This window comes from Lotus japonicus, chromosome 5 (genome assembly GCF_012489685.1).
Source record: "Lotus japonicus ecotype B-129 chromosome 5, LjGifu_v1.2".
NCBI lineage: Eukaryota > Viridiplantae > Streptophyta > Magnoliopsida > Fabales > Fabaceae > Lotus > Lotus japonicus.
Genome location: NC_080045.1, coordinates 67,482,030 through 67,496,516, shown reverse-complemented (window position 1 = coordinate 67,496,516; position 14,487 = coordinate 67,482,030). Strand labels below are relative to the sequence as shown.

General features: G+C 36.2%; 2 protein-coding genes across 3 annotated transcripts; one reads left to right on the top strand and one right to left on the bottom strand.

Annotated features, from left to right (window-relative positions):
• Positions 1-1,756: 1,756 nt before the first annotated feature.
• On the bottom strand, positions 1,757-6,102 carry LOC130718012 (uncharacterized). 2 transcript variants are annotated; one of them, XM_057568441.1, is made up of 5 exons: positions 5,894-6,102; positions 5,046-5,404; positions 2,958-4,920; positions 2,585-2,791; positions 1,757-2,277 (listed from the first exon to the last, which is right to left on the bottom strand). In XM_057568441.1, the coding sequence occupies exons 2-5, from the start codon at positions 5,357-5,359 to the stop codon at positions 1,960-1,962; spliced, it is 2,802 nt and encodes a 933-aa protein (XP_057424424.1). In that variant the 5' UTR covers positions 5,360-5,404; positions 5,894-6,102; the 3' UTR covers positions 1,757-1,959. The 2 variants fall into 2 exon arrangements, with proteins under 2 accessions (XP_057424424.1, XP_057424425.1); XM_057568442.1 differs by lacking the exon at positions 5,894-6,102 and adding an exon at positions 5,495-5,513.
• A 2,315-nt stretch (positions 6,103-8,417) lies between these two features.
• On the top strand, positions 8,418-12,836 carry LOC130716864 (protein CLP1 homolog). The gene is made up of 10 exons (XM_057566888.1): positions 8,418-8,762; positions 8,973-9,041; positions 9,136-9,231; positions 9,467-9,708; positions 9,856-9,997; positions 10,148-10,204; positions 10,428-10,562; positions 11,235-11,470; positions 12,462-12,506; positions 12,604-12,836. The coding sequence occupies exons 1-10, from the start codon at positions 8,538-8,540 to the stop codon at positions 12,689-12,691; spliced, it is 1,335 nt and encodes a 444-aa protein (XP_057422871.1). The 5' UTR covers positions 8,418-8,537; the 3' UTR covers positions 12,692-12,836.
• Positions 12,837-14,487: the final 1,651 nt, after the last annotated feature.

Genomic DNA, 14,487 nt, shown 5'->3' with positions numbered 1-14,487 from the left:
ATGAACCCCTTTTCTGAACCCCTATAGGGGTTTCTGAACCCTTTTTTGGGCAAACGCTACGAGTATGAAGGTGGGCTTTTTTGGGCAAACGCTTCGAGTCGGAAGGTGGACTTTTTGGGCAAACGATTCGAGTCGGAAGGTGGACTTTTTTGGAAAAAAACGCTTCGAGTCGGAAGGTGGACTTTTTTGGAAAAAAACGCTTCGAGTCAGAAGGTGGACTTTTTGGGCAAACGCTTCGAGTCGGAAGGTGGACTTCTTTGGAAAAAAAACGCTTCGAGTCAGAAGGTGGGCTTTTTTGGAAAAAACGCTTCAGTTTTTTTCTCAGGGTTTTATTTTTTAATAAAAAAAATAAAAAAAAAATGAAAGGTGGAAATTAAACCCTGAAAAAAAAATGAAAACCCAAAAAAAACTGAAACCGTGAAAAAAAATGTAACCACAAAAAAAAACTGAAACCACAAAAAAAACTGAAACCTCAAAAAAAAAATTGAAACCCTGAAAAAAATAATGAAACGACAAAAAAAAATGAAACCTTGAAAAAAAACGAAACCACAAAACGAAACCATAAAAAAATGAAACCTCAAAAATAAAATTTGAAACCACAAAAAAAACCTGATTTTTTTTTTGTGGTTTCGTTTATTTTCAGGGTTTCATTTTGGTGATTCATTTTTTTTTGTGGTTTCGTTTTTTTTTTCAGGGTTTCATTTTGGGGTTTCCTTTTTTTTAGGGTTTCATTTTTTTTTGTGGTTTCGTTTTTTTCAGGGTTTCATTTTGGGGATTCGTTTTTTTTTTGTGGTTTCGTTTTTTTTCAGGGTTTCATTTTGGGGTTTCCTTTTTTTTAGGGTTTCATTTTTTTTTTGAAACCCTGAAAAAAAATGAAACGACAAAAAAAAACCTGAAACCTCAAAAATAAAATTTGAAACCCTGAAAAAAAAAATTAAAACCAAGAAAAAACCTGATTTTTTTTTGTGGTTTCATTTTGTGGTTTCGTTTTTTTTTAGGGTTTCATTTTGGGGATTCATTTTTTATTGTGGTTTCATTTCGTGGTTTCGTTTTTATTTTCAGGGTTTCATTTTGGGGTTTCCTTTTTTTTTAGGGTTTAATTTTTTTTGTGGTTTCAGTTTTTTCAGGGTTTCGTTTTGGGGTTTCCTTTTTTTTGAGGGTTTCATTTTGTGGTTTCAGTTTTTTTTGGGGTTTCATTTTGGGGTTTCAGTTTTTTCAGGGTTTCATTTTTTGGGGGGTTTCATTTTTTTTAGGGTTTCAGTTTTTTTTAGAGTTTAGGGTTTAGGATTAGGGTTTAGGTCTATGCCTTTAATACATTATGCCTTGGACCACGTGTCACAGCATCTGGGATGCACAATGAGTAGTTTTTAATTTTAGTGTCATAACGCCTTTCATTCACCAAAGCAAAAGAGGACCAACCATTCTTTGAAATGATGTCATTTACTAAAAGATTGATGTATATATTTATTTTTACACCTCATAACTGACAAAACGTGAATCAGTGAAGTAATATTTTCCCAAGTTGAATCCAACGAAGATCCGTGTGGAGTACAACCAAAGTTCAAATTCAAATACATAAAATGACTCTAGTTGGGTTATCTAAGGAAATGAAGACCTGGTTGTTATTGCAAATCCATCAATTATCACCGAGAAAATATAAACTGAGCTGATGTGGTCTTAAAATGTTCAGAATAAAACATCAAGGACAAGCTTGCCACAAATATAGGTGGAAGACAAGAACCCTTTTCTCAAAGGATGGGGAACAAATGGAACCTTGTATTTCTTTACCTGTGTCCAATCTTACACTTTCTATATTATAAAAAGAAAACTGTGAAGCAGATTGTAAAATGAAGAGGAACATTAACAACAACAAAACTTTAAGAAAAACCTCTTTCACAGAAACAAGTAACTATGAATAATGAAATAGACCTATGAGAAATGAACATGCTTATGTAGTAATCAACTAAGCGAAAACTCATGCAAAGAATCAGGACTCCCAAGGAGATCAAAGGGTTTTTTGCCAATGGAGTCTTTCAAGATTGTTATTTGACCTTCCTTCACAAGTATATCTTCATCAAGCGCCTCTATCTTCTTCTTTAAGACATTGACTTCTGAGTTCAACAACATATTCTGTTCACTGTATTGCTTCACTTTCTCCCACATAAGATCTCTCTCCTCTTGCACTTTGGGCAGTATTCCCCTCATAATCTTCAATTCCCTGTCAGACTCTTGCAGATCACTTTGAATGCAGTTTATACTCTCATCTTTCTTCATCATCTGTTATAAAAGTACAAGAAAAATAAGTTCAATTTTTTTCCAGGGGCCGGGGTAACAGGTTTATCTAATACATCGTGGAATTGCGATAAATACAGCTGATGCGGTTGCGGTCACTAAAAAATGTTGCAGCTGCAACTGCAGTTGCAGACCGCAACTAAAAACCTTGGGGATTTAAGTTTGACTAATAGCAATTGAAGAAACTAACAGAACTAAGTATCCACAAGACAACTGATAATAACATTTGAAGCTAAATTAATTCAGTAGCTGAATTTAGTCAAAAAAAAAAAAAATAACACTGGTTACTGACCTGAAGTTCAAGGTCCTTCAACTGGTGGCTCACACTTGAAACGTTGTCTAACGCATTTTGCACCTCAGACCTAAGTATGTCAGTTCCTCTTACTGATGTGGCCAGTTCAGCTTGCATCTGCTCAACTTGTAGCTCTTTAGAGTATAGCTTCTCTCTTAATAAACTTGTTACCAAACATTCTGTTTTAAGCTCAGTTCTTATAAAATCCTATACAAGTGAAAACATTATCCATTAGCTTAAGAGAATTTCAACAAAATAAAAAAAAGGTTCAAAATAAATCAACACACTGGTAATAATCGAAGAAAAATAGAGCATTTACAATATCTATTCCTCTAAAACTAACATTACAGAAAAACTTCAAGAAGAAACTCACCTCAGGTGTTTGATCATTTAGTTTAGCTAATTCATCAACATCAATACACTCTGCCTGGAATTTGGAAGTCAATAGATTTGACTTTTCTTCTAACAAAGAAGACATCATCTGCAAACTCCTTGTTAAGCCCTCAGTGCCACTTTTGAGTCCCTGAATTTTAGTCTCAGATTCAACAATAAATTGCCCATCTAAACCATTTCCAATCACTTCTGGATCAAACTGGGCATTTTGACGAAAATGGCCTCCTTTCCTTTTAACAAATTCAAGTAACTTTGAACACAAGTATGTGCTTTCATTAAGCATTGTTAGGCCTTGATTCTGAAGGCAGCAAATGCGGGCCCACAATTCTTTTTCTAGTTTATAAGTAGCAGCAACACATTCTTTCCCATCACCTTTCAAACGGTTTAACAGAACCATATTTTCATGACGAAGGGAATCTGCCTCGAACCTGTAAGATTCCAACTCCTTTCTTAAGGCCAATTCTATTCCTGTTAACCTCATTTGCTCCGTTTGCATTTTCACAATGTGCTTATCAACACTCTCCATAGACTGGCTCTTATGAGGGTCCTCACCAAACCCATCTCGTAATCCTGTAATTGTCTTCTCTTGTTCACGGCAAGTTCTTAATAATCTTGTCAGGGACTTTTGCAACTCTTTGCACTCTTTCTCTTTCTCTTCAAAATTTCTTTGAATACAGTCCCTGTTTTCTTCTGAAATCTTATACTTCTCTTGTAGTTCTAAGAGATTTTGCTGCAAATCTAGAATCTGCATTTTCATTTTCTCTGACTGATCAGTCAATCCCTTGAGTTGTTGGTCAGTATGTGTCATCACACTTTTCCTTTCCACTTCCCTCTCACTAAAGGAGGAGACTTCCCTTTGAAGTGATACATTTTGCTCTGCAAGTTCTCTAACTCGTTCACGAAGCCTTTGCTCTTCCAATTGGTACTTCTCAAGTTTAAATGACCAGTCACTTGACCTCCTGTCCAATTCCTTCTCCAATGCTGACTGCATCTCATTCTTTTCTTTTTCTAATCTTCGGATCCGAAATTCCAGTTCTGTCTTTACTTGTCTCAGTTCTTCCTTGGCAGATCTTCTGTCAGCAATATGATACCTAAGATTGGTTGAAACTTCTAGTGCCAAGCTTATTCTCTCCTCTGCTAGGTTTCTGACTGTCTGAATCAGTGTTGACACATCACAACCACCATCGGGAAAAAAGTTTTCTTGCTCCAATATCTTTGAAAGAAGAATAACTCTTTCCTCAGCTTCCTTTGATCTTCTCATTAGTTCTGCGTCAGCATCCTCTTCAGGTTCATCACAGCTAAAACCATCACCATTACTATCCATGCCATGAAAACCATTTGTCATTCTATATGGTTCATCCAATAAAGAACTTTTTGGCAGAGCATCATCCAAATCAGAATCATAGCGTCCATTTACAGATCTAGCATAGATGTCTTCAATTGTGACTGGATTATCCACTTCAAAATTCTTTGAACTTGTTTGAGAGAGATCACAAGACAGAGACAGCTTCTGAATGACACTCTTTGCAAGAGTCCTGGGAGATTCATGTCCATTTTCTGTCCAGTCTCGGGATGAAGAACGGAGACGGCTACCCTTAGCTTCTCTAAATGAACGAGTTCTTGGTTTGTCTTTCACTCCATTAGTTGGTGAACTTGGAGCTGTATGCTGAATTTTTGGAGGGAGCTTCATACCATGATTTCCATGTCTGGTATTATTTCTTTGAGAATTGCTCCCGGGTCTATTTTCCTCTGGCTGCTGCTCTCCAACGATGTAACGGTCCACAATCATAGAGCTGGTGGAAGAGTTGCCAGATGACTCGTGATGAGATCTTGAAGAACTAGCAGACCCCGGTCTCTCGTATCTGTTCGAGTTTTGGATAGAAGAAGCTGCCAATTGCGGTGGCTTGTCCTGCCTTTGCTTCTCAAAGTTAAGAGCCTGACAACTGATGATACACAGAGACAGTTCAACCAAAATAAATATATGTATGAAAAATATGACTAATACATCGATATTAAAAATCATTTCAGCTAAGATTATGCTTTAAAGGCTAAGATCTTGAGGTCTCACCGAGATGAATGCTCAAATTGATGATACGGATCAGTAGCAATGTTGCTACTTGTAGGAGATCTAGTTGGATCGTTGAACTGATAGGAAGATGAGGAGAATGACCTGCTCCTCCTAAGGTGTGGACCCCCACAAGAACTCTGGCTATCAGAAACTTGCTTTCGCGATTTGGAGAACAACCCCTTGGGGCTCGGATTGTTCACCCCACTATCCGAAAAATTGTCCCATGTCTTCTGCTTCTCTGCTGACTTGGGCGAAGTACCATTGTTGTTTCCACTGCTGGATGCAGAAGACTTGAAAAAGAAAAACTTCTTCATGCGTTAAACCTTCACAATTGCTACCACTAGTTTCACCAAACAAACCTGTTACACAAAAAACAATCCATAAAACTCAACAATTCAACATAACACTACACATTAGAATCTAGAATCATTCAACATAACACTACCTACCCAAAAAGAAAGCAAAACAAATCACTAGACCTAAGTTTCAAGAAGCAATGAAAACCTAGAATTCAGGTGGATAGGTTTACGTTTTCCCCATTAGAATCATTCTCTGTGCTGAATTTCTACTTTTCCAACATGCAAATAACACAAAATCATCAAAGAAAAACAGCAATGATTAAAGATAAAGAGAGTTGTGACTGACAAGCTTTCAAACAGTAACCACTGCAACGATATAGAATTGAAAATCCTAAGCAGGAGAAATTAATATTGAATTTGAAAAAGAAAAACCCTTGACTGAGAATTGGGTAACTGAGATTGATTGGTATCAGTTACATACAGTACAGACAGTGTATTTGAATTTTTGAAAAGAAAAATTGAATTCGAATTGGTGAGTTAATTACTTACCATAAAGAGAGGAAATTAATGGTGGAATTTGAGAAAGGAGTAGAAGATGGTGATGATGATTGAAAACGGCACAGTGTGGAGAGCGAAATCTCAACGGAGCAGAAAGAAGATGCGAGGGGCAACAGGTTCTGTTGAAGGGTCGGTTTTATGTGGGAATTAGAGTGAAAAAGGAGGGGTAATATGGTCAATGAAAAGGGTTTAAAAAGGTTTCTATGCTAATGCCGCGCGGATTATACGGTGCTGGAGGAGCGGGGTGTAGTTGGTGAGTGTTCAGCTTCGATTGGATTGGATCAGCCGCACTGCAATTGTCAGGCCCAATCAGGGCCCACAACTCCTAGATTCCATTGGAAAATAATATATTAAGTCAATTTTTAATATGCAACCTAAATTTTAAATAGACAATTTTGAATCTTATGTAGGTAAACATCTCTTGAGCCACTAGTAATTCTTTATAAAGATGCCAACCATTTAAGATGTTCAGCTATCTACTAACTGCACTGATCTAATGGGGGAGTTGTTAGTACATCAATAATTTTCTCATGGTGATAGAATAGAGAGAAAACACATCCGTTTTTTAGTAGGAAAGTTGAGGAATCTCTTGAAGGAGGGTTGTCCACCAACTAAGATACTTAATTCAATTATATTTATAAAAATTTAATTGCTCTTTTGATTGGTGTTTTGCGATTGAAATGAGAATTCAATCTCTATTAGTAAATAAAATATCTATAAAGAATTTAATATTTACTTTAAAAATTGTTTACAAATATTTCAATTTCAATATTAAAAAAGAGATTAATGAACATAAACTTTTAGTTTAGCTTCATAAAATTTATACGAATTCAATATATAGAGGGTGGATTAGTAAAATTATTTAAAAACCCAAATAAAAATGTCACCAATACATACACTATGAAGATGTGACTCACCATAATAATACGAGCAGAAAATTACCAAAAAAAAAATGAAAAGAAATTCTGCAGAAATAAAGGTACGTAGCAGCAACATCTTTGTTAGTTTAGTCATGATTGTGGACATCATGCACCAGCTGCAAAACGAATGATTTTTCCTCCTAATTATTAGTACAAAGATAAATGAACTACCAAATGAAAAAAGGTTATGCCATATATGCATGATGATGTGTCATAAAAAAGAGGAACACCACGGGCGAAAAGGGCATGGCATGACATCCTTTAATTTGCATGTTCGCTGAAAGATGATAAGGTATTATGAAAAAAATCAAAGAAAGAGAGAAAATTATATAAGTGTAGTCATTTTATTTGGTTAAATATATCATATTTTGATATTTAACCTTAAGCAATATTCGGGAGACTAGTATAACTTCACATCACAAGTGCCTTGTCCCTCCTCCACAAAGTTTTTTCTTGTATGAGGTTTTTTATGAGTAGCAATGATCGAGTGTTTAAATATTCAGTAAGATTAAATAATTTATGTGAACTTACATTTTTTTTTCATCGAAAAACTAACAACAACAATACAATAAACTGAACAAATTATGGGTCGGTTAGAGAATCTTTTAATAGAAGTAACTCTAACTTAAGATCGGGCCTATCAACAGTGCGCACACCAGGGGGAGGGACACGATAACCATGTTTGGCAAGCCAATCAGGAACATAATTTTCGTCACGATGAATTCAAGATAAATTCACTCTATAGCTCCTAACTGGAATGTAATGAACCTCACGAAGCATATGAGCCTACGAAGAATGAAGCTGAGCACGATTTGGATAATGATAAACTAGAATGGAGACTAGCTCCAAGCAGCCAACCTCACATATTACTTTCATATACCCACGATTCCAAGTCATCACACAGTGCCACCACCTCAGCCAAAAACGGGTTGGTACTAACCCGCTAACCACCGACCCGAGCTATCACGCAACAAACCACCACCACCACATGCAGTGCTCCCCTTCCGAAAAACTTATGCATGTATTAAGCTTCATGAAGTCCACCTAGGGAGGTCGCCAAACGTTGTTCAACAGTCCAAACCCTTGCAAAAGACGATAGGGCTGGAGAAATCGCAAGAATTCATCATGATCATGACGGAGATTGTGACAGGCAACTTGAGCGATCCAATGATGATTGTCAAGGACCATGTTGTTCCTCCATTTTCAAATACCCTATAGCCCAACTATAAACGTGACCACGTTGTCCCCGCAAATTGGAGTATTTAATCAATCTGTAAAATCATCAAACCATAAGTTTCTCAAGGCCAAGCACCCAGCCTAGCCCACAACTCCCATTAGTGAAGCATTCCGCACCCATCAATTAAAGCGGGTATTTTTTAGTCACAACCAATTAAAGTTAGAGTTTTATTAAAAAGTATTTTCACGGTATTGAACTCAGATATATCATGTGAGAATAGTTTTTTTTTTCTTCTGATAATTGAGAATAACCTTTTATATAAAAATGATAAGAATAAATAATTATCAAGTTAGATGAATTTTTATAAAAAGTATGATATTTTTAAGTGATATCATTATTAAGTAAGACATGATTTATTAATGGAAACTATCCCGGTCGATGACACCAAAGCCGCGCGCAAAATAAAACTCCCCCATCCCAAATTCGCAAACCCTAACTACAGAACCCACTTCACACAAGTTTGATTTTCGCGGCAACAATGGCGTATGGTGGTGGTGCGGGTGCAGGTTCAGGTTCAGGTGCAGTTGCAGGTGGTTCGAGTACAATTAAGCAAGTCAAATTGGAAAGAGAAAGCGAACTGAGAATTGAAGTCGGTAACGACGCACCTCTTCGCCTTCGACTCCTTAACGGCACTGCTGAGATTTTCGGCACTGAACTCCCCCCTGAAATCTGGCTCAATTTCCCTCCCAGGCTCAAGTTTGCTGTAACTTCTCTTTCCTAATTCCTCACTCACTCTCTCTTCCTCAATTCAATTGTACAATTTGAAACTTGAAAGTTGAAACCCTTGCTTGTTCTAATAGCATGTGTTAACTAGTGTTAGAAACTTAAAATGTGATTTCTTTCTTTTTTGAGTAAATAGCCCCATTTGCTGGATTTTTTTTATAGGAAGAACTATTGATTTTGCTTGTTTCAGGTGTTTACTTGGTACGGTGCGACGATTGAAATGGATGGTAGTACCGAGACTGATTATACTGCGGACGAGGTAAACCATTGCAGTGTTGGCCTATTACATGTAATCTTCCTGTGATAACTTGGAAAGAATCGTTGATAAAATCATTGCAACTCTTTTATTGCAGACGCCGATGGTTAGCTATGTAAATGTGCATGCTGTGTTAGAAGGGAGAAGAAGTCGAGCTAAGGCTTCGCCTTCAGATGATCCTGAGTCTTCGCAGGTGATTTTATTTTGTATCTCACAATTAGCAGATTGGGTGTTTGCTTTTACGAAATTTGTACGGTCTTTATATACTGCTGGTAATGCATCTATCTGAACTGTGGAGTATTGTGCTTTCTTTTAGATGAAGTGTGTTTTTATCATAGATTGTGATATTGTGGACCAATATTTGTTATTTCTTTCACGTGGAAACTATATGGCTTGTAGCTTGTGAATTGATAGATTTTGTTGGTCAGGGCCCTAGGGTGATTGTTGTAGGACCTACAGACTCTGGAAAGAGTACCTTGTCAAGGATGCTTCTTAGTTGGGCAGCTAAACAAGGTTGGAAGCCTACTTTTATTGACCTAGATATTGGCCAAGGATCTATAACAATTCCTGGATGCATTGCTGCTACTCCAATTGAAATGCCCATTGATCCCGTGGAGGGAATCCCTCTTGAAATTCCTCTTGTTTACTTTCACGGGCACTCAGCTCCAAGGTATATAGTGATTTGATTTATATTATATTTTTAATTATGAATGGGCTAAAACATATAAGCATTCGTTGATTTGAAGTTTTAAAAAATCATTGATAGAACATTAGCACATGAAAGAAATGTTCCAATAACCAAAGTTTCTTTTTGCAGTAATAATACTGCCGAGATATATAGAGTTATTGTCAAGGAGCTTGCGGGGATACTCGAGAGACAATTTGCTGGAAATGCTGAGTCCCGAGCTGCAGGAATGGTGATAAATACTATGGGATGGATAGAGGGACTAGGCTATGAAGTAACTGACCTTTAAACTCTACCTTATTGTTAAATTGAACTCTACTCAGACATGGAACCGCTGCTGATTCTGATGAAAAAACTCTTGATTATAGTGGTCTCTCTCCCCTCTCTCACTCTTGTATTTTTTTTTTTGGGTATTTTATTGCAGTTGCTATTGCATTCAATCCGTACATTCAAGGCCAATGTGGTCCTTGTTTTGGGTCAGGTAGAGATTCCTTATCTAAATTCAAATTCAATATGCATAATTGCGTTTTCCATATTATAGTTTTGCTTGACTCATTCATGCCTTCAATTCTTACACTTCTTGAAATAAATTATTCATCTTTTTAGGATTGGGTTTGGGAATTCGGGGAAGGGGCTACAGAGCTGGATGCTAAAACTTATGTGAAAGCTCAGTGACTCACGCTTTTCCTTTGAACTCCTTATAGGAAAAACTGTGCAGCATGCTCAAAAACGAGCTCAAGGGGGAGCCTAAAGTAGATGTTGTGAAACTTCAGAGGTCAGGCGGCGTTGTATCTAGGAACTCAAAAGTCCGTCAAAATGCCAGAAGTTATAAGATAAGGGTAAACCTGCTTGTCCACTTTTAGATATTTTCTACATGTATTAAACATTTTTTTATCTGCTCCCCTATTTTTTTTTTTATTTTAGAGGATTTTGATTTAAACTATATGAATCTGTTGTGTGTGCAAGCACTCGTGCTACTGAACTTACTAAATGCTAGTTGTTGGTGTAAGAATGTTTATTATTACTCTTTGGCCACAATTCATCTTTCATTAAAAATCCTAACCGAGCCAAACAGTTAAATTGAGATAATGATGTGTTTCTTTATTTATTTATTTACTTTGCTGAAAATTAGATAGAATAAAAAATAATTCAACATTGAGCAACAAAATCTGGTATTATAGCCACACTAATTATTGGCTTGTGTATTTCGGAATATTTGAAATTTTTTAGTGAAAAAACAAATGTAAATTTGAATCAAGACATCATTTGACTGTGTTTGAAGTTTGAACATAAACAGTCTAATGGGTGGCACTTGGTTTTTTCTTACAATGAAATATATGCACTCCTCAGCATTTACTGTGCAATACAAAAATGCATTGACAGAAGATTACTTTTACCTTTTGGCAATTTGTTTAATAGCCTATGTTGAGGATTTTATTTTTTCTCCCCCTCCCTCTTTCAACTGATTTGGCTCTCTAATTGAAATTGCTGCCTTCTCATTTTTGATGCAGGAATACTTCTATGGCCTTGGAAATGACCTTTCTCCACATTCTAATATTGCAAATTTTAGTGACTTGTTTGTTTATCGAATTGGTGGTGGGCCACAGGCCCCTCGCTCAGCCTTGCCGATTGGTGCAGAACCTGCTGCAGATCCAACCAGACTCGTTCCTGTAAATATAAATCATGATTTGCTTCATGCAGTCCTTGCTGTCTCATTTGCCAAGGAACCCGATGAGATCATTTCAAGGTACTGCAATCTTCTGGATGTTTAATTTTTATAATCAAAATGTCAGTAATCCTTTTAGTTTTAATTTTGGATAGAGTGCTGTGATGGTGTTTGATCCATGTATTATTGATTGCTATTGTTGTAAATGTTTGTTAATCTTTACCTAAAGATTCAAATTTCATAATGACTAGTCAAATGTTAGGGCAAAAGAGGAAAAGAAAAGCATGTGCCCAATTGATTAGGGATCAAGATCCTCTGTCCACATTTCCTGTCCCCCAAATAACAATGTGCACAGTGGTGTTTGTGTTTGCGACAGTGAGAGGGAAATGTGCCTTATACGAATATGCTGATGCAGATGCATAGATTTGTGTACTAATTTGTACCATTATATAGCAGAGTCAAATGGAGAATGGTCAATTCATCTGCTATTTGATTGTGATCTACCTGGAGTTTTCCAATTTGATTTATCTTTATTTTTTAAAACATTTCTTCCTTATCCTTGAAAAGAAATTCTGTGCATACAACTGGGGCCCCTTGTGAGATATTATGCCATATTAAGGATAAAAGTTTGATTTGTAATGGATAATAACCCTGAATATACCCTCAACATATTTTGAGAGAGAGAGAGAGAGAGGTAGAGGCAGGAATATGATTAAAATATTTTCTACTAATAAAACACACATCACAATCATCATATGTATGTGGTTTTTCCAGCGCTTATGATGACAATAAATGCTTATCATAAGTTAATTTGAGAAGCTTAGTTCAAAATACCATATAGGTAGTTAGGTGTAATTTGTGAATGCTTATTCATAAGTTAATCTTGAAGCGTATGAAAAGAAGATCAAAACAATTTATAGATGGTCATAAACTACTTTCAGATGTTTACCCAAACACTTACATTATCCTATTTTGAAAATAGAAAAGTACTTTTTAAAAGGGAATATTATGCCCTCCTTTTCTATTCCTAGATTCCCATCTCTTATACTGTTTTACCTCTTTTCTGGTGCAGCAATGTTGCTGGCTTTATCTACGTAACAGACATTGACATTCAGAGGTTTGTATCTATAGATTTCATTATTCATTTAATTCTGCGCTTTATGAAGAATGTTTGCATGATGGTTTGCATTTCTAACTTAATTTGTACAATGCAGAAAGAAGATAACCTACCTTGCACCATCTGCTGGAGAACTTCCAAGCAAGTATTTGATTATTGGAAATATAACATGGCGAGAGACATGAACTAGTTAACAGTTTTGTACTAGGAAATTTCAGTAATTGATATTTTCTCCAATCTCATGTATCAATGTAAAATTTAAATGTAATTGAAGACCCTGTTCTGACCTTGTCTTTTGTCATGGAATATCCAATTTATAATCTTTGTGCCTGTTGATTAGCAAGATCCTTATCACTTATGAAGTGCATGTTTTGAAATCCTTCTACAATTGATTATAAAGTCAAAATCAGTTCTTGGGCGAAGTTCTTATGAGTAATTGTTCCTTTCACATAAAATAGTTTATAAATTCAACTTGGATTTACTTTTTTTTTTTTTGAAACGAACTTGGATTAACTCCACGAATAGCCCCTTTAATCTAACATATTGGGTACCTTAAAGGCTTTTAATTTATATTTATTTGTCAATTACTATTTATTTTTGCAAGTATTTTTTTTTGAAAATGTATTTTTATAAGTATAATACATCAGTGTACATATTTTTTTTCATTCATCGGAAAACTAACAAGAACTAGAGAAAACTAAACATCAAATATAAAGCATCTTAGTAAGAGAGTTTCCAACGCCAACCGGAGGAGCCTCCAACACTAGCTTGGGGAACCATGGAGCGAGTTCCTAAGCGCGCAAGCCTATTTGCCACTATATTACAAAGCCTCTGAATCTTATCGATAGAAACTCTCCAAAACTTCTACAACAGTAGACAATTATCTCTTATAATACAAAAAATTTGTCTCCCCCGACATTATCAAGAGCGGGTCATCGCAGACAACGCTCGTGCACCCTCAATCCCAAGTCAAATTAGGGCCCACTTTAAGAGCTTGCGCTTTCGAAAGGAGGGGGTTTCCACCACTTTTTGCCAAAACAAATCCTAACATCCAATGCCCTCTTTCCTCCCTGACTAGTCCGCCATTGCTCATGAAATTCTCTTCTTATGAAAGCTACCATAAGTATTGAGCTCTATCCAACGATGAGGGAGAGCAAGCCAAGTCACACATCCTACACGCATCTAGGTTAGCTAGGTTAGGTTCCAAGAACTTATTGATCTCGTCGTGGTCATGAGAAAACGTGAGATTCTCATCCTAAGCAAAAAGATATTATGCATAGGACCGACAATGTCATTGAGGAACGACCTAATTTTATTCACAAAGACCTTGATGATTATCCTCTATGTGACATTGCATAAACTAATTGGGCGAAATTCCTTAATTGAAGAGGGATACATTTTTAGAATAAGGACAACAAGAGTTTCTACTAGCTTATCATTAATTTTTCCATGTATAAACGTGCCATTCACTAGCTCCTAGAGTGCATCACCAACTTGGTCGAAGTATCTCTTGAAAAAAAGGGTTGAAAGTTGAAACCCATTAGGCCCTGGCGTCGTAAAGGGCTTCATGGATATAAGGGTTTTACGAACTTTTTATTTCAACACCGGTTGCAACAACACATATTTTGCTACATCTTACAGGTTGGGAAGTGCATGATTCTCCAAGCCAGTTCCATGCATGTTGGAGTCAAGCGATAACAAATTTTTGAATTAGGAGAGCACCTCCTCCTTGGGCTTAAGTACTTGTGTTTCTTTAAAATTAATAAATATTTTTTTAATAATTTTAAATCAAAATATTACAAATATGAAGAGATAATGGATGGATTTAATTAAATTAGTTTCAATAAACATGCGATAACACAAGAAGCAATAAAATAATTTCCAATATTAATTTGGAGCCGAACATCCAAAGGTTAGTTGATAGGGATAATTTTCCTTTTGCAATCATTTATGCGTTATAGGCTCATAGCGAAGGTTTTCT